Below are 19,835 nucleotides of genomic sequence, written 5' to 3'. Positions count from 1 at the left end.
CCGTAACGGTGGGCTGCGCCCCCTACAGGTGTATGTTTGCCCACGCCCTGGGCATGAATGACCTCCCCCAGTCGGTGGGCTTCTTCAGCGCGGTGGACGTCGACCGCTGCCTGAGGAAGGAGGTGAACATGGACTGTGAGACGCCCTCAAACCCCACCGGCCTGGAGCGAAAATACGGACTCCCACAGGGTAGGTGGGGGGGGGGGGGGGACACAAACAGATCCACAACGGGCACCAGTCCTACTTGTTGTCTGCTGTCGACCTGGCACTAAAATGTACGCACATCGTATTTAGTTATAGTACTTAGTTATGTAGCATCTGATCATAGATATCAATATTGAATACGAGAATGGGTTAACATAGCGATTGTTGGTGCTTTGGATTTTGTTCTATGAACATCCTTCCTGGAGCGACAGCGATATATATTGTTTCACTTTCTTATGACAAATGTACTCGCTTTGGATAAAAGCGACTGCTTAATGCAGCCAATACTTGATAGAATACATAGGAACTTTATTATACAAAAGACACAAAGGATTTACATAGAAACGGGACTTTACAGAATTGAAAGGGTGTAACATCTTCCTTGTGATATGTGAACGTAACATAGTATTCATTCCACAGGTGAGGCGTTGGACATTTACCAGATCATGGAGCTCACTAAAGGCTCCTTGGCCAAAGGCAGACCAACAACCTGACCGCTGTCGGCAAGGAAACGGCGATGGGTGGTGACGGGTTCGAGCCAACCAGGGAGTGAGTCCACTTTTACAACGTTCGGAAACGTCCCGGAGCCGTGAGGCGCCGTCTCCCTCCCACACGGAGAAACGAGAGAAACGGAGAAGAACCCGGAGAGGAGAGGCTTCGGAACCGGTGGAGAACAGACCCGAAGAGGAGACGAGAGACACTAAAACCAGTGGAGAACGGACCAGAAGAGGAGACGAGAGACTCTAGAACCAGTGGAGGAGAGGAGGGAGCTGCTGCTCACTTCTTCTTCCTCTTCTTCTTCTGTGGCTGTGGGGGGGTGTCCTCTGCCTCCTGCGAGGCCTCCTGGCTCTGTCAACAGGACGGGAGAGAGTGACGAGGGAGCGCGCTCAGAGGTTTAATCCCTTACCCTACTGGCCCACCAGGCTAGTAGAACAGATGTTGGTATTGTTGTCGTGCTGAAGGGTTATACCTGCTGGGTGGCGTCCTGCTCCTGCAGCGCTGCGTCCAGGGTGGCAGCGTTGATGCGGAAGTCTCTGGAGGTGCTGAGCTTCATGTACTGCATCAGATTGACCTGGAGACAAACATCAAGTCACAAACCGCCGGCGGCTACGAAAAGGACACGAGTGGGAAACGGCATCGGTTCGGTTGTTATTATGTTATTTTTGTTAGATGATTATGTCTCATGCAGCTCAGAGGTACCTTTGACTTCTTGGAAAGCGTGATGAGGAATTTCTCGTATTGTTCGATGCTGAAGATTAAGTTTGGAATGGCCTTGGTCTCTCTGAGGAGCTTGGCCTGTTGAAGACATTATAACACGATGGCCGTAAGCAATCCTTCAGCACCTGCCTGATGTTGTTGTGCTGTACGCCTATTTAAGGATTAAAGTGTATTTTTGGACTAATGTGGTCGTGTTGTGTTTGTCAGTTTGGGCGACGATTTGTCGTTCTTACGGTGACCATGCTGGCTTCATCCCTCCTCTTTTTCTTCTTATCGTTCCCGGCTAGTTCTCCAGTCTAGAGGCAGAGAGGGTTGAGACAGACTTCAGTGTCCACGAGATTTCAGAGGCTCTGTATAGAACTCCCGGTACGCAATGCACAATAGTGTCAGTTCTATACAGAGCTACAACGTTTAGGATCCAAGAAATGTTTAACAATTGTATGAAAATAGTTTCTATGATGACTTTAATCTTAATCTTTAATGTTCACATACCTGGACAAAGGTGATGAATGAGTAGCACTGAGGCGTGAGATGAGACCCAGATAGCCTCACCTGTAGCAAGGAAATGTTCACACGGTGAGAAACCCATTGAACGAGCGACGGTGACTTGAAACCTATTCTCTACGTTTTTGAAACCCACCAGCTTCTCGAACCTGGTTGGCAGCGCCCCCGGCTGGCTGGTGCACACCTGTATGTACTGAAACAAATGGAGGAGAAACCAGGCTGCTTAGACTGGAGGCCTGGCCAGTAGAGGGTGCTAGCCCCTCTGCTCTTAGCGTGACTGGTGAACGCGTCACTAAACTACCATTTCTCAACCTTTGTTTTGCTTCTCAGGGCTATGGCCTCGTAGTCTATTAGAATAATACTTATTCCCGGGGCTCTTAGCTGACTACGGTTCGTGTTGATCAAGGGGTTGATTTTTGTTCTTAAAAGCAAACGCTTTCATTGTTCTAGTTTCCCGAGGTTTCATAGTTGCTCGCCTACTGGCTGGGCCAGGGAGGCAGAGTTCTGCACACATTCGAGGGTGGTGTAGAGGATGACCAATACCAGGGTGGTGTAGGGGACTCACGTATTTGACCGGGGTGGTGTAGGTGACTCACGTATTTGACCAGGGTGGGGGTGGTGTAGGTGACTCACGTATTTGACCAGGGCGGTGTAGGTGACTCACGTATTTGACCAGGGTGGTGTAGGTGACTCACGTATTTGACCAGGGTGGTGAGGGTGGTGTAGGTGCGGCTGAGCGCCCGCAGCAGTGTGTCGGTGCCCCCCCCGGGCAGCAGGGCGGTCTGCACCAGCTCGTTGAGCGCCGTCAGCAGAGTGCCCAGCTGCACGGTCATGGCCTTCTCCACCGGGTCCTGAGGAGGGGCTGTCAGGGGGCCCTCACCTGGACACGTGCACACACACACACACGCAGGCATTAACACACACGCACGCATTAACACACACGCAGGCATTAACACACACGTCCCGCATTAACACACGCGCACACAATAACACACGCGCAGGCATTAACACACAGGCACACGCGTCATGCTTTAACATACATAAACAGTAAAATACAAAACATGCGTTAACACAAGTCACACATTAACAGACTTAACAGAATTAACACAAACACACATGCATGCATTCATTCATTAAACAGACACAAAGGCATGCATTTACACAAAGAAGCGCACATGTCATGCATTAACACATAAGCGTCACATTTACACACATCACATTAACACACACAAGTGCACTAGCACACACACGCCTGCTTTCTTTCATGTGAGAATTCTGTAGGCCCGACACTGCGCCATGGCTTGGTGTCTTAGTTGTGATTTGACAAAATAGCATAAATTATTTGTATTCCTTTTTTTTTGATAATGGTGAAGGGATGTATGAAGACAGGTGCAACTAGATGTTTAGGGGTGTCCTGGAGGCAACGTGATGATCATGAAACAGTAATAAAGGGCTCCTCCTCACCAGCGCTGGGTCGGTCGGCCTTCTTCTTGGCGATCAGCCAGTCCACTTCGTCTAGGACCTTGTCCGCCTGAGCCAGGATCAGAAGCTACGGGACACCCAGCACGTCAATAGCTACAAACGCTATTCAACTATCAGTAACAGAAGCTATGGGATGCACAGCACCTCAGTGCTTACAAACGCTGTTAAACAATTAGGAACAAAAGCTACGGGACACAAAGCACGTCGATGACTTCAAACACTATCAAACGGTTAGGAACCAAGCCAAACAAACCCAAACTCACCGCTGCAGTGGAGGCCGTCTTCAGGTTCACGATAGAGAAGTGGGACTGTGTCTCCACCTCCACATCCTGTCAGGATAAACAGACTCTTAAACATGAAGGTTGGAGCCCTCTTATCTTAACCTGCTATCTTTGTTGTATACGGGGAATGGGTTAACCTAACAATTGTTAGTGCTTGGCCCTTGGTTCTATGAACATCCTTAATCTACCGACAGTGATATATTGTTTCTCTTTCTTATAAGAAATGGTACTTTGTTGTTAGTCGCTCTGCATAAAACGACTGCTAAATGCCCTAGATGTAAATGCAAACGGTGCTAACCGTTTCAACAGTCGACCTGGTGTCCTCTGATACTCGTTCTATTCTGCTTTCATCATACCTTTAAGTACAATGTACCACAATGAAGGGTTTGTGATGAAACCTCTTGATAGGTAGTGAAAGAACACAACGTACCTGGTCGATATCGCCCATCTGGCTGTGGATGTCTTGGCACAGCTCCAGCATCAGGCTGACTGGACTCTTATACAGCGCATGCAGGCCAAAGAGCAAGGAGAGCAAGCCCTTGGTGAAGGCAATGTCCTCTGTTAGAGACAGGGCGACAGACAGCACAGAGTGAGGAGACCCTAATAATGGACCCCTGGCAGAAGATGTCAGAAAAACTAAATACTCAAGACTCACCGAAACTAGTCTCCTTGCAGATTTTCACAGTCCAAGTGATCATTGAAACAAACTGGATTGGATAAACATTAGGTATGTCATTAACAATGTGGTGTTGCGCTTCATTGTTGAGATAGATGTATTAAAGCTTGGGTAGGCAAAGTATTTTAGAAGCATTATATTTTAGGTCATATTTGTTTGAGGTAGGGGTGTGAATTTTTTGGGCCGGATACATTCAAAATGTTGCTTATTCTGGCTTGTTTCTCCAGATTACCCACCCTAGCTTTAAAATAATAAGAATTTATTTAACTCAAGGAGGCAATAAACAACATTTTTAATCATTCAAATGTAACACCAGAGCTGTTATTTGGCAGTACTCTCTATTTATATGAATCTGGGTCTTGAGCGTACCTGCTGGGAGGAGGGCTCTAGCTGGCGGGAGAGCACACTCAAGATGCTGATCAAAAGCTGAGCCTCCTTGCTGTTGAACTCCTCTTCTAAACCACTCAGCTGGTTGAACAGCGACCTCTGTGGACAGGGAAGAGAACGCACCCAATCAAGCACTCCTATACGGGGGAGCGGTATGCATCTAAAACTAAAGACATCAGGGAGTGTGCGACTATGTGAGCAGACCTGGAACTGCCGGATGTAGAAGAAGGAGATCTCCGTGATGTCGTCTGCATTGGGCTCTGGGTCGTCTGAGGTCGCATCTGCTCCAACAGAAACCAACCTTTACTACACGCGGAGTATTGACGTGGAGTATGTCTTGGATTGTGATGGTATTTGTGGACATATATCCTTGCCCAATGCAGCTTGTTGGTGGTTGTTGTGTGTGTGGCACTATTGTGAAAGATACAACTAACACAAAACCAGTTGATGGCCACACATGGCGTCAGATTCTGATGGCATGAACTGTTTTTGTGTGTTTTTGCACGATTGTGCTTTTGCAAGTCTACTGTATGCATGTATGCGTGTCTATATTATGCAACACAAACACAAAACCAGTTCATGGCATCAGAATCAGAAACATGAACTGCTTTTATGTGTGCTCGCAGGATTGTGCGTGCGAAAATCTGCGTTTTATGTATGTGCGTGTGTATTAGGGCCGGATGTTAAACAAATTTTGATCGCGATTTCAATTTTAGCATCAAACGATCACAAAACTAATATAATCAAATTTTCTTCGTTTTTTTTTGAACGGCTGGATACATATCTGTAAATTATTTTGGATTTGAACATTTTCTTTTTGACCATTTTGTGTATTTCTTTTAAGGCAACATTTCAAAGTTCTGAGTTACAAAGTGTTTTCGGGGAGAGACATGCAGAATGAATGCATCATGTTTTCAAACTCAAATCCTGACTTCAATATTGACTAAAAATAATCGTGATTCTGATTTTTTCCATAATCAAGAAGCAGCCCTAGTGCGTGTGTGTGTGTGTGTGTCCCACCCGTGGTCATGGTGGAGAGCAGCTGGGCCGTCCTGTCGGGGTAGCGCTGGGTGCAGGTGGTGAAGATCCGAAGCAGACCCTCCAGACACATCTGGGACAGGCTGCAGCGCTTTTCCTTCTTCCCCCCCGCCTCCACCGCCCCCGGGATGTTGGTGTAGCGCCACATCAGCACCCTACAGACAGACAGACAGACAGACAGACAGACAGACAGACAGACAGACGTTCAAAGCCGGGCCTTATATCCATTTTCTGGTGACAGGCTGTGGACCCAGACGGAGGCCGCTATGGGCGTGGCGGCGGGTGTGATTGTCGTGGTTACCCAGTGAGGTCACACAGGAAGCCGAAGGCCTTGTCGGGGGCGTGTCCGTCGGGGCCGTCCGTGTGCCCGCTGTCCTCCAGCTGTTGGATCTTCTGCAGCGCCACGGCCAGCGCGTAGCGCAGGAAGTCCGGGCTGGAGCGCAGCACGCTCAGCCCCTCCTCGCGGCTCAGGGTGCTGTCCCTGGGGACACGGAGACACACGACGTGGGCTAGGGTCAGTACGGGAGGGACACAGAGCAACACGACGCGGGCTAGGGTCAGTACGGGAGGGACACAGAGCAACACGACGCGGGCTAGGGTCAGTACGGGAGGGACACAGAGCAACACGACGCGGGCTAGGGTCAGTACCGGAGGGACACAGAGCAACACGACGCGGGCTAGGGTCAGTACGGGAGGGACACAGAGCAACACGACGCGGGCTAGGGTCAGTACCGGAGGGACACAGAGCAACACGACGCGGGCTAGGGTCAGTACGGGAGGGACACAGAGCAACACGACGCGGGCTAGGGTCAGTACCGGAGCCCACAGCGCTCCTCTGGGTTTAAACGGTTCTACGTCCCTTTACAAGGTTCAGAGAGAGGGGTGTTCAGAAATCCTCCAATCTGGATAGCCACCAAATAATGTCCACTTAATTAACATTAAAGAACAAAGTATGTGTTACCAGAGGTTCAAAAAAAGAAACATTATAAAATGACTAAACTAAACAAAAATTATACTTGAACATCTTGAGTTAGGAGTATTAATACTGTACTGTGTCTGGTAAGTGTATGTTCTAACTGAAGAATTGTGAGTATTAATACTGTACTATGTGTTGATACTCCAGGCATGTGGTGTACCTGAACAGCGTGGTGAGCTGGGAGTATTAATACTGTACTATGTATTTATACTCCAGGTGTGTGTTGTACCTAACATTGTGGTAAGCTGGGAGTATTAATACTCCAGGTGTGGGATGCACCTGAACAGCGTGGTGAGCTGGGAGTATTAATACTGTACTATGTATTTATACTCCAGGTGTGTGTTGTACCTAACAGTGTGGTGAGCTGGGAGTATTAAAACTGTATTATGTATTAATACTCCAGGTGTGTGGTGTACCTGAACAGCGTGGTGAGCTGGGAGTATTAATACTCCAGGTGTGTGGTGTACCTGAACAGCGTGGTGAGCTGGGAGTATTAATACTCCAGGTGTGGGATGCACCTGAACAGCGTGGTGAGCTGGGAGTATTAATACTGTGCTATGTATTTATACTCCAGGTGTGTGTTGTACCTGAACAGCGTGGTGAGCTGGGAGTATTAATACTCCAGGTGTGTGGTGTACCTGAACAGCGTGGTGAGCAGCGTGCTGACGAAGCCCATGGACAGCAGGCTGCGGGGGGGCTTGGCCGAGGTGCGGCCCTTTCCTGACTTCTCCTTCAGGATCTCTGCTAGCTTCTGGTAGCGCTGGAACAGCTCCAGCAGCTCCTCCAGACCACTTTTACTATGAGGGGGGGGGGGGGGGGGGGTTACAACGCCAGATTAAACCCAGGCACTGTGGAGGGGCAGGGGCAGGCGGAGACAGAACCCTGGACATGAGACGCCCAAGAACATGAGAACCGAGACGTTCCAAGGCCGGGCAAGAGATTTGCATAAAATACATATTAGTTTGTGCTATTAAAGCTCTGTTAACTAGCACCGTTTATATCCACAAAATAGGAAATGTTTGAACAATGGTGACTTTATTTTTGCGGTCTTCGTTTGGTTGGCTGAAACATCGGTGTGCATTCGGTGTAATGACACGTTGCGCAAGAGCCCCAGATCAGTATCAATGCTGCGGCCTTCCCCCTTCGAGTTGAATCTGTCGCTACGGAGCCACAGCCGTACCTGTAGTTGGCCTTGATGAAGTTGTACTCCAGCAGAACCTCGTACACGCCCATCACCAGCACGGCATAGATGCTGTTCTTCACCCCCACGCTAGATGCGGTGGAGAACTCTGCCGACTTGTCCTGATGGACACAGAGAGGTACTGCGCTCATTCATCAACACACTAATATAATGGTCATTTAGCTTTCTTAATTGTATTTATTGGGGGACAGACACACTCAAACAAACAAACAAACAAACAAACAAACAAACAAACAAACAAACAAACAAACAAACAAACAAACAAACAAACAAACAAACAAACAAACAAACAAACAAACAAACAAACAAACAAACAAACAAACAAACAAACAAACAAACAAACAAACAAACAAACAAACAAACAAACAAACAAACAAACAAACAAACAAACAAACAAACAAACAAACAAACAAACAAACAAACAAACAAACAAACAAACAAACAAACAAACAAACAAACAAACAAACAAACAAACAAACAAACAAACAAACAAACAAACAAACAAACAAACAAACAAACAAACAAACAAACAAACAAACAAACAAACAAACAAACAAACAAACAAACAAACAAACAAACACACACACACACACACACACACACACACACACACACACACACACACACACACACACACACACACACACACACACACACACACACACACACACACACACACACACACACACACACACACACACACACACACACACACACACACACACACACACACACACACACACTTCTTCACTCCATTATGACGCCTCAACACGCACCAGTTCGAAGTCCTCCAGCTCGCTCTTCACCAGGCGGCGCGTCACGCTGTCCAGGATGGCCATCAGCTCAGACTTGTACCCGCCCTCCTCGTCATCCTCCGCCTCCTCATCGTCACTGTCGTTGGGCCTGGCCAACGGCCGCTGGCTCTGCAGCCAGAGCAGGCTGTGCACGGTACAGCTCAGCAGGTGGCCCTGGGAGAGGGCGAGGGATGCGTCTCAGCGGCAGAAACTACTTTGGACGTTTGAGGGGGGGGCTTTTATTTTGAAACATACCAGGGGTTCCTGCAGGAAGACTTGGTCCCCCTGAGCTGTGATGCAGGGCTCCAGTTTGACCGGAGGCATGAGGTCTTGCTCCGGCTCGTAGTAGCGTCTCAACTAGGCGCACACACGTATAAACCAGAGACAGTGAGACCCGAGATGTGTCACAATTCCTTGTCTTCCCATATTGAGACCTTTACACCCATAGTATCTATAGTATATTTAGCCCAGTGGCTAGAGTGTGTGTGTGTGTGTGTGTGTGTGTGTGTGTGTGTGTGTGTCACATACCTGTGACAGCAGGGTCTGCATGATTGAACTAGCGAGCTGAGAGTTCCGACGCAGTACATCATAGAAACCCTTCACAGAGAAAAGCAATCAAACAAACAAAGGACAATGTCCTCCAAATGTCTGAGCATCAGCCACTTGGTTCCACTCTGGATGAAAGCATACGCCCGATGAGTGAACGTGAGGACGAACAGAGCGCTGGGGCGGGAAGGCGGGTCCTACCTCGTACAGCATGAGACGCACGTCGGCCTGTTGCCCTAGGCAACGCCGCAGGCCGCTCAGGATCTCAAGGCAGAAGGCCTCGTTGGCGGCCGAGTTGTAGCGGGAGTGGACGTCGACTTGGATCTAGAGGGAGGACATCTTTCAACAGAACGCTCCCTCCTTTAGCTCACCCTACGACCTGGGTTTGGCCACCGTGGGGTCTGACTTCGCCTGGGAACCAGACGCTTCTTAGAGCTCTGGGTTAGTAACTCTGGGTTCCCCTCCCGTTCACAAAGATCTCCAGCAGACCTGGCCCGGGCCGGGCTAGGGACAGAAGTTTACAACCTGGCTGGGGTTAGCTGAACCTGGCTGGGTTTGGCTGTACCTGGCTGGGGTTAGCTGTACCTGGCTGGGGTGGGCTCTACCTGGCTGGGGTGGGCTCTACCTGGCTGGGGTGGGGTGGGCTCTACCTGGCTGGGGTAGGCTTACCCTGGCTGGGGTAGGCTTACCCTGGCTGGGGTAGGCTTACCCTGGCTGGGGTAGACTCAACCTGGCTGGGGTAGACTCAACCTGGCCGGAGTAGACTCTACCTGGCTGGGCTAGACCCTACCTGGCCGGAGTACTCTACCTGGCCGGAGTAGACCCTACCTGGCTGGGGTAGGCTGTACTAGACTCTACCTGGCTGGAGTAGACTCTACCTGGCTCGGGTAGGCTGTACTAGACCCTACCTGGCTGGAGGAGATGCCCTGGCTGGCCTGGCTGGAGGCGAGGCTTCCCAGCACTTTGAAGTTCTTCAGCAGCAGCAGGAAGCCGGTCACTGCAGACTTCCTGCCGTCCAGCTGACTGAATGACACGGAGCACATATGGCAGATGAAGCCGTTATTTATGTGTTAAGAGGGGGTTCATCAGCCAGTGGTTAGCAGTAGTTGGGTGTGCATGTTTTTACCTGGAGAACATGGCCTTGCGGAGGACCAGGATCAGAGAATCCTTCAGGGACATGCTGACCTTCAGCAACGGCTGGAAAAGTCAAAACCCCAGAACTCAACGCTCCGCTTCAAAACCTTTCATCGCTCAAGCTTAAAAGCCTACTGCTGATGATCTGGACCAATCACAACCGTCAGACTTCAAAGGCAATCACGGTTGGTATATGTGGGCGGGAAGTATGATCAGCCTGCATATGTAAACATGGAGACTGATGTGTCCTCAGTCTCCGAGACAATTCAGTGGAAGATTAAGGAACTTAAGAAATTTGATCATTATAACAGTTGGGTCAAAGGGTGATCGAGGAAAACCCCTGGAGATTTAGTAGGAAGCACGAGACAAATCCCCTCAGACGGACTGTTTGGAATCCGAGGAGCAGCTCCCTACAGTGTCTGATAGCATGCAAGGTGCATGTCCCTCAGTCCATCTGCGTCGCCCTCTGTAACGTACCTGGACAGCTTTGAGCAGACCCTGCACTGTGGCCAGCGGGAGGTAGGAGAGGTTGTCGAACGTCTCCGTCACTTTAGACGCCGACTCCAGGAGGATCATGGGAGCAGAAACCACGATGTCAGAGAACAGGTCTGCCCACAGAAGACAACCGCAAGAAAGAATCACAACCCAGTTGAAACTTTCTGCCCAGGAACGCGTCTCAGTGGTTGAGATCTCACCCATGTAGTGTTGAATAGGGGAGGGAGGGAGGGATCTCACCCATGTAGTGGTGAACAGAGGAGGGAGGGAGGGAGGGATCTCACCTATGTAGTGGTGAACAGAGGAGGGAGGGAGGGAGGGATCTCACCCATGTAGTGGTGAATAGGGGAGAGGAGGAGGGAGGGATCTCACCCATTTAGTGGTGAACGGGGGAGGGATGATCTCACCTATGTATTGGTGAATAGGGGAGGGAAGGATCTCACCTATGTAGTGGTGAACGGGGGAGGGAGGGATGATCTCACCCATGTAGTGGGAAACGGGGGAGGGAAGGAGAGAGGGAACTCACCTATGTAGTGGTGCACAGGGGAGGCCGTCTTGGTGACTAATCGATTCAACACCTGCTCTAATATTTCCCCTCGGATGGGCTCATGCATCTGTAGGAGTTAAGCAGATGTTTCAGACAATGATTCATTTTTATGATTCATAAAGTATAAATTATTATAACAAACTAACCCTAAAACAAATTCACACTCACACACACGTCAATCTGACTTGGCCACTGCCCACATTAAAAAGTACAGACATATTTATCAATCATCACTTCTTATATTATAATAGATTTACTAAAATTACATGAGACATTGTTCAATCATTAACCCCATCAATAAATATAAATATTACTTTAACTCAGATAAGACATGAAATAAGTTCCGAAAACATTGATCCATCGTTAAACCTAACCCAATCAATAAATAAATACTAATATTAAAATAACTTAATGGACATGAAATAAGTGCAGAAGACATCCGTCATGTCCACCAATAGTAACCATATCCATGAGCTCCACACCTTGAAACCCTCCAGGAGGACCTGTCTCCCCAGCAGACAGGCCTGCTGGTTGGGGGTCCTGGCTGCCCCAGAGGGCCCCGACTCGGCGGGCTTCCCGAACGGCCCTGGTTTGGGCCCAAACGTGTCCATGAGGAAGAAGCCCAACTGGACCAGGCCTTGGGTCACATGGTCCCAGCCGAACACACTGATTGGGCAAAGGGGAGGAATAATGAGAGGGGAAGCACCGCTACGGTATTGAACGCACAAACAACCCGAATGTATTAAAAAAATATGGAAATTAAATGAAATTACTGTAGAACATTTAGCTAATATAGAAATTAGTGCTGTCAAGCGATTAAAATATTTAATCGCGATTAATCACATTAATGTCATAGTTAACTCACGATTAATCGCAAATGTTTTTTCTATGCTAAATATCCCTTGATTTCTTTGTCCCATTAATTTTTCTCATTGAAATGCTCTTATCAACATGGAGAAGTGCATCGGCTTGCCTTGTGCAAGTGTTTTTCTATTGATAACGACATTGGCATATACTGATCAAAACAGGACGATACAAAAAAAAAGCGTATAGTGCAATTAAACGATGAACATACAAACATACTGCTTTGAACATAGCAGTCAGGCTACTGCTTCTTTGTTTTGAGCCAAAAAAAAAAAAGAATTGCGTTAATCGCGCGATAAAAAATTTAACGCCGTTAAAATTGGTTTGCGTTAACGCCGTTAATAACGCGTTTAACTGACAGCACTAATAGAACTAGATGCATGGAGATATATATATATATACAGTGTTGGGGAGTAACCGAATAAATTCTTAACAGAAACAGAATATTTTATGTGAATCTATTTTACCACTTTTAACAGATGAATAAATAAAGACACTGAAAAGGGAAAATTGGTAAATTCGTCTGTTGGTCATATCTTTTGCATAAACATATGCCCCTTATCAGGGGCGTAGCCACTTTGGGGCATGGGGGGCATTCAGAGGATGGCCATCCCCCCCCCCCCCTCCCCCCAGCAATAATGTAATAATAATTTCTCTACAGCAAATTATAATATACAATGCATTTTCAGGGACTTGGGCCTAACACATTCAGCCAGTTGGAACAGAAAAACATACCAGCATAGGCCTTTTTAGTAAGCAGGATTTGATGCTGCATTCCTACACTTATAAAATGCAATTCAATGTGGAACTAATCCAAGTATTCACATTGCAATACTCAGATTGAGTGATGTAATAAGTTACATATTACATTTTTTGGCATGTATTCTGTAACTGAATACATTTTAATAGTATCCTTCCCAACACTGTATGTATGCATGCATGCATGCATACATGCGTGTATGGAGAGAGAGAGAGAGAGAGAGAGAGAGAGAGAGAGAGAGAGAGAGAGAGAGAGAGAGAGAGAGAGAGAGAGAGAGAGAGAGAGAGAGAGAGCTGTCTTTTAAGTAACACAACGTCTGAATCGGGTTGTTGGGTTTGTTTTCCAGACCTGTTGCTCACGGTGTCGCGGATCATCTGGGCCACGCTGCAGCACTCGGGGAACAGGTCCTTCAGCATCTTGGAGCCCTGCTTCAGGAATTCGTCCCTGAAGCTCTTGGTGATGGCCCCTTTAAGGAGTTCAAACACCTGCCCAACACAAGTGGCACACAATCAGGAACGTGCAAGTCGAGACAGAGCTGAGTGATGTGGATGTCTGGGGGGGGGTGAGGTCCTCCTCTTACCTGGTCCTCGTATCGCTGGATGCGGGCCACTGAAAGCAACAGCGCCACGCCGAAAGGACAAAGGTCTCCGTAGGATAACTGCAGAGGAAGTTATTAAGACTGTCAGAATGATGAGTCTGTTCACAGGGACGATGTACTGTTCACTGCTGAACAGGGGAGGGAGGGAGGGAGGGAGATACCACCTATGTAGTGTAGGGCTGGGCGATATGGACAAAATCGTATATCACAATATGAGTAATTTTATATCACGATATGGATATATATCACGATATGGTATTTTTGAAGTAAATTAAAATAATAAATGGCTTAAAATAACCATACTTCACATTGGATCAGTTTTTTCTTTTATTTTGAACTTGAATTTCCATGCTTACAAAGGAGTAAGTAGCGAACAATCTGTCATTAACTGCAGTGTCATATAGTGCAAACATCTTGTAAACATTGAACTGTTTTTTCAATACAAATAACATTTTTTTTTTTAAAGGTGTGCTTCACACCTGCCTGGCTGTCAGTCAGTGCAGTGTAATATAAAATAAAAATCACAGCATCACACAAATATTTTAAATACTAATTATACACCTATAAAATAAAGTTATGTGCTGTGCAAATAGCTGGTGGTAAAAATAGAACTGTTTCTTCAATACAAATGAGATTTTTTTTCAAGTTAACAGGTGAGTCTCACACCTGCCTTGCTTCAGTCAGTGCAGTGCAATATAATTTTTTTTTTTTTCTTTTTTTCTCTCTCGGTATAAACGATATGGCCAAATCTCTCCCGGTAGACACTTTCATATCGTCCACGGTATGATATCGTCATATCGCCCAGCCCTAATGTAGTGGTGAACGGGGGAGTGAGATAGTGGAAGGAGTTCAAATAAAAGGACTTGAAAAGGTCGTGACCTTTAGGCTTTTGAGGAACTCCCTCCCGAGGTCGTGGTCCAGGCGGATGGCGAAGACGATGTGGAGGATGGCGGTGCCCTCCACATGCCTCAGCTGGTCCTTGGGGATGGCCTGCACCTCCAGCTCCATGCTCCTACACACAGTGCTGCATTAGAGCCAGCAAACGCACACACACACACACACACACACACACACACACATCCCTAACCGACACACACCAGCTCCACCGGGGTCCAGAGCTCCAAGGCTGGACCGGTGTTCTAAACACCTGAAGATCTCAGATGACTTTATGGATCAGGGGGAAAATGTTATTTCTATAATAAGATAAAAAGGTATCTGACACAAAGTACGGCACATAACAATAAGGCCAATGTGCACGACAAAAGTTTGTTTGTAAATAAAGCAAATATGCATATAGAAAAGCACATAAGGCTTGCATGCTGTTTATACATAAATATGTGTGACGCTGTGATGTTTTTATCACTTACTCTCCGCGCTCTTGTTCAGCTTTCTGCTGAAGGTCTTGCTCATTAAAGTAACCGATGATTCCATCCAGGACCTGCTTCTTACAGCCCTGTGAGACGGGTAGGATGCATCAACAATCATTTAATGGTCTCCATGTAACCAATTACAACTTATTTTCCCCAAATGATGCATAGCTGCATCAGTAAGAAATGGCTGGAGAGCAGAAGCATTTCCTGCTGTCTGCGGTAGCTTTAAGTTAACAAGGGCCAGTTCCTTATGGCAGAACATTGTGATGAGAACAAACGCTCTGATAGAGTGAGGAGAGTCCTCAGTCCTGCCACCGACAGGGTTCGAACCGTCCACCCCGAGATGAGAAAGATAATACGGCCAAGTGACTGTAAAGACTCGGGTCTTCCTCTTCCAATCCAGGGGTGGCCGGTTGGAGACCCTGCGGTGTGGCCGTGTAGCGTCAGAGAAGCCGCTACAAGGTGCTACATGTGCGTGCACACCTTGGCAGACAGCAGCAGCAGCTGGTAGATCAACGGTGGGACCTCTTGTAGCTCCAGCTTGCTGAACATCCTGAGAACCTTCTCCACCAGGAACTGCAGCTCCTCTGGAGACAAGGGGACGTCCCTGAAGAGGAGACACCAGATGGACCAGACAGGGGTTTAAGGATAAAGGTTATGGGTTTGATTACAATATCCTCAATAATGCCTCACTGTAGGCACCATAGAGCAAGATGCCCCCCCTTACCCCTACCTGCTCCTTAATGACCTGTCTCTGTACTATCTAACCCCTACCTGCTCCTTAATGACCTGTCTCTGTACTGTCTAACCCCTACCTGCTCCTTAATGACATGTCTCTGTACTGTCTAACCCCTACATGCTCCTTAATGACATGTCTCTGTACGGTCTAACCCCTACATGCTCCTTAATTGCTTGTCTCTGTGCCGTCCAATCCCCTACATGCTCTCTAATGACATGTCTCTGTACCATCTAACCCCAACTGCTCCCTGATGACCTGTCTCTGTACTGTCTAACCCCTACCTGCTCTGTAATGACCTCTCTGTACTGTCTAACCCCTACCTGTTCCCTATTGACATGTCTTTGTACTGTCCAACTCCTACATGCTCCTTAACAACATGTCCTAAAATTCAGTTTAATTCAGTGAATTGACTACATTGGATGAAAGCATCTGCTAAATTACTAAATTTAATTTAAAGCAGTTATAACCGTGTTACATAGACAACAAACGAGGAATCGACGTGACGAAGGCAAACTTACCGAAACATGGTGGTCAAATGGATCACACACTTTGGCTCCCATCTGCATGAACACACACACACACACACACACACACACACACACACACACACACACACACACACACACACACACACACACACACACACACACACACACACACACACACACACACACACACTTCTTAAGATAGTATGCCATAGAGCTCAGCTGTGTATACCAAGGCCTGTATCTCTAATCTCATCTTTATTTCATCTCATCTCGACTTGTTTTTTTACATGGAAGTCGAGTCCACAGATTTCCTGACAAGAACCCTTAAACTCCAACTGAACTTAGGATACATGTGTGAGCAATGAGCCAAGTGTGCAGTAGGCAGTGGACGGAAGCTGTAGTGGAGGAGACAATCGTTTAGTAGCTGGTCACCTGCTGGAGCAGAGGCTGTTGATGAGTTGCTTCTTGTACTCCTCTCCACTCAGTTCTCCTGGAAGTAAGAGAAACCATGAGGAACTACAAAGACACTTTGTGGGACTAAATTCATACAAGCCCTACAAGAACAAACACATGTCTAAACACAACAGAAGTTTCATAGCAAATATCTGTATGGGCCTCATTCACCAAGCAGCTATCTTGATTAGGCCGAGCTAGGGCCGAACTGAGAGGGCTGTACCAATAGTTACCTTTGCCAAATGACAGTGATTCACAGGCGGCCAGGGCCGTCAGCACGCTAGGAAAAAGCTCCAGAGACTTCCCACTGGCCATCTTGCCCGACTTGATGGCCTCCACAAAATGGGAGGCCACTTCTGCCAAACATGCTCCGGATAGATTCGGAGCCTGTCACAAAAAACAAGAAACGTAAAGTGGCGAAAGTGTACAAGTCAAAGATGGATTGGAAATAGTTGGTAGGTAAGGTTCATGTTATTAACTATTAGGACATAGGGATATAAATGAAACATGTTGAAAACAAGCTACTGATAGACATTCAACTTTACATTTTGGACATTTATTAGACGCTTTCTTCCAAAGTGACTGATAATAGACAAACAGAGCCCTGTGATATCTAATAGTTGCAGGGGTCTGTGTCAATGCATCGACATGATAAAAAGGTCCAAAGGTCCGTTTTATTAATTGACAGCATTGATCCGTCAGGTCAGATCAACCTATTGGGTCACGAAGAAGACTTTCACCTCCAACATGAGCAGACCAATGATGTCGGCTGCCACCTCTGACTGCAGATCCCCGGACTCGCACAGCGGGATAAAGTGCTGATACAGGAGCAGTCTCCTGCCCGAGCCTTTGGGGTCATTGTGGGGCGACCCTGTTTAAATGTTAAATAAAGGACGTTTTAATAGGTTTTGAAAAAGGGCATTTAATAACAACTAAAAATTAAAACAAGAAGATGATGAAGAAGGATCCCTACAATAACAATAGGTATCCACATATACTCTGTGATTACCTACAAATATGACATCTCTAAGGTTATACTTTATTTGGGATTCGAGCCATTCACCTTTGAAGATCCCTTTGATCGTGGCTCCTACATTCTTCCCCTTCAGTGCGGCGTTGGTGAGAACTTTGATCAGCTGGCAGAGGAACGAGGCAAAGGGTGAAAGGTCAGGCAGCAGAATGTGTCAGGGTAGGGGACACCTACCTTGTAGATCATTCAATTCAATTGTATTTGTAGCCCTGAATCACCGGTAGTCTCAAAGGGCTTAACAGGCCATGTATTTATGACAACCCCCTGACCCTAGCCCCGCAGAGGGCAAGATCAAATTCTGTTAATTAGCAAGGAAGAAATCTTGAGGAGGAACGCAGAGTTGGGGGTCCCTCCCTTCAGGTATGTTCAGAGTGCAATGGCTTCCATAATTGACACACACACACACACACACACACACACACACACACACACACACACACACACACACACACACACACACACACACACACACACACACACATACATACATTCAGGCAAAATATTTTAAATCGGTGATGGGGTGCTGGCATCCAGTCGAAGTCACCGCAACACGCAAGCATCATGTATGGTGACAACTTTAAAGGTTACCTGGTCGTTGGATAATGATGACAGGTACTGCTGAAGCTCCCCCGGCCCGTCTCCTCCTTCCGACAGCGACAGAATCTTGTCCATCACAGCTATCATGGTGAATTTAGAACAACCTGGAAGGACAACCGAGTTTCGTGGAGGAAAATGTTCTGTTCCTGTACCGATTGTTATGGTATGCAGGGGTTTCCTATTCACAATCTCCCGCCAGACATGTTCCTGCTACGGTTGCCAGATCCGTATCGAAGCGGTCCGTATTTTCAGATCGTAAACAGTGTCTTATTTTCTGTATTTTAAGTTGTAAGATAGAATGCTCTTTGGTTTAAACGATATCTTACATTCGATAAAAGTGTTAACAAGCCCTGCGTATGTTTTATTTGTGGAAAAAAACATTACCTCAAATATAGTCATAAATATGTCGTATACGTTATTTTGACAAACCTGGCAACAACGCGATTTCCGGATGACGTCAGCTGCCCAACAGAATGTTATTATATGTATGTTATTTTATTTTATTACGTTCTGACAGATTAAATGTATAAACCTTGTATATTCATAATTTATATTTATCAATTATACATATTTATTAATATTTCCAAGTGATTTGTTCTTCGTGGGAGATGATGATGCGTCACCTAGGATTTGTACCGCCACCTATTGGACTGATGGAGTATTATGTTATGAAGGGATGAACAGTTCATCCTATCAATGATTACGAACAGGTGCTTGGCTAGGGATTAGGGAGATAGTTTATATCGATATATAGATCAGCCATACCCGTCGTCGGTTCACCGAGACCTGGCTGCGATAACGCGGGTGTCCTTTGAACTGCGACGCAGCGGCACGCGATTAGACGTCGGGAGACTCGAGTTTACGCCCATCGTCACAGAACAGGACCCAAGGACAGACCCTCTCACACCACCCACCCACACACACACACACACATACACACACAAACAGCCACTGGCTCCCCGACCGCAGTGTGTATCCATGTGTTGGGGTGATGTAACGCTGGCCCTCTGGTGACTACGGATGGCGGTGTGTGCCAGGCTTTGCGGAGTGGGCCAGTCGCGGAGGTGCAGGCGACGACAGCGACACGGAGGCCAGGATCAGCCGGTCAGCGACTCTGACGTGGACATGGACGATGAGGAGGACGAGCGGATCGTGGGCCAGAAGCACGCCGCCGGTGGCTGCGGCGGCCTCGACTGCCAGGCTGCAGGCTCCAGCGGTGGCCCCGGTGACGTGTGTTGTGAACACGCCAGCGGCTGCAGGCCCCAGGGGCTGCTGGGACGGGCCATCACGGGACCTCCAAACCCGCAGTCGCTGCTGGATCTGCCGCCGGAGCTGCTGGTTGAGATCTTCTCCCTGTTGCCCGGGACGGCGCTGCCTACCGTCGCTCTGGTCTGCAAGCAGTTCAAGCAGATCCTCAACACCGAGACGATCTGGAGGAGACGATGCGCTGCAG

The 19,835-nt window shown here is 47.5% G+C and overlaps 3 protein-coding genes across 6 annotated transcripts in view; 2 read left to right on the top strand and 1 right to left on the bottom strand.

The window, feature by feature from the left end:
- Positions 1-1,662, top strand: part of polg (polymerase (DNA directed), gamma) — a 13,116-nt gene extending 11,454 nt beyond the window's left edge. For both annotated transcript variants that reach the window (XM_056599473.1, XM_056599472.1), the window contains exons 22-23: positions 29-189; positions 625-1,662. In XM_056599473.1, coding sequence (XP_056455448.1) covers positions 29-189; positions 625-698 — 235 coding nt within the window. In that variant the 3' untranslated portion in view covers positions 699-1,662. The remainder of the gene's footprint in view (positions 1-28; positions 190-624) is intronic.
- fanci (FA complementation group I) lies at positions 491-19,589 on the bottom strand. 2 transcript variants are annotated; one of them, XM_056599471.1, is made up of 38 exons: positions 19,148-19,589; positions 18,374-18,486; positions 17,819-17,891; positions 17,496-17,626; positions 16,989-17,142; positions 16,735-16,792; positions 16,333-16,374; positions 15,559-15,682; positions 15,073-15,158; positions 14,585-14,717; positions 13,688-13,765; positions 13,456-13,592; positions 11,966-12,149; positions 11,463-11,550; positions 10,919-11,049; positions 10,434-10,504; positions 10,216-10,330; positions 9,509-9,631; positions 9,290-9,358; positions 9,017-9,118; positions 8,744-8,935; positions 7,947-8,068; positions 7,405-7,563; positions 6,092-6,271; positions 5,773-5,945; positions 4,957-5,033; positions 4,735-4,851; positions 4,345-4,396; positions 4,120-4,247; positions 3,672-3,737; positions 3,391-3,475; positions 2,622-2,806; positions 2,063-2,119; positions 1,915-1,974; positions 1,656-1,718; positions 1,405-1,500; positions 1,175-1,276; positions 491-1,053 (listed from the first exon to the last, which is right to left on the bottom strand). In XM_056599471.1, the coding sequence occupies exons 2-38, from the start codon at positions 18,467-18,469 to the stop codon at positions 982-984; spliced, it is 3,981 nt and encodes a 1,326-aa protein (XP_056455446.1). In that variant the 5' UTR covers positions 18,470-18,486; positions 19,148-19,589; the 3' UTR covers positions 491-981. The 2 variants fall into 2 exon arrangements, with proteins under 2 accessions (XP_056455446.1, XP_056455445.1); XM_056599470.1 differs by having other exon boundaries at positions 18,374-19,589.
- banp (BTG3 associated nuclear protein) overlaps positions 17,965-19,835 on the top strand; it is a 44,901-nt gene continuing 43,030 nt past the window's right edge. Inside the window, exons 1-2 of one of the 2 annotated variants that reach the window (XR_008896579.1) lie at positions 17,965-18,145; positions 19,420-19,835. The gene's annotated coding sequence lies outside the window, so the exon portion shown is untranslated. Of the gene's footprint in view, positions 18,146-19,022 lie in introns of those variants that run through there. The other variant, XR_008896578.1, reaches the window with a different exon arrangement.

This window comes from Gadus chalcogrammus, chromosome 9 (genome assembly GCF_026213295.1).
Source record: "Gadus chalcogrammus isolate NIFS_2021 chromosome 9, NIFS_Gcha_1.0, whole genome shotgun sequence".
In the NCBI taxonomy this organism is placed as follows: Eukaryota; Metazoa; Chordata; class Actinopteri; order Gadiformes; family Gadidae; genus Gadus; species Gadus chalcogrammus.
This window is presented reverse-complemented; position numbering and strand designations above follow the sequence as displayed.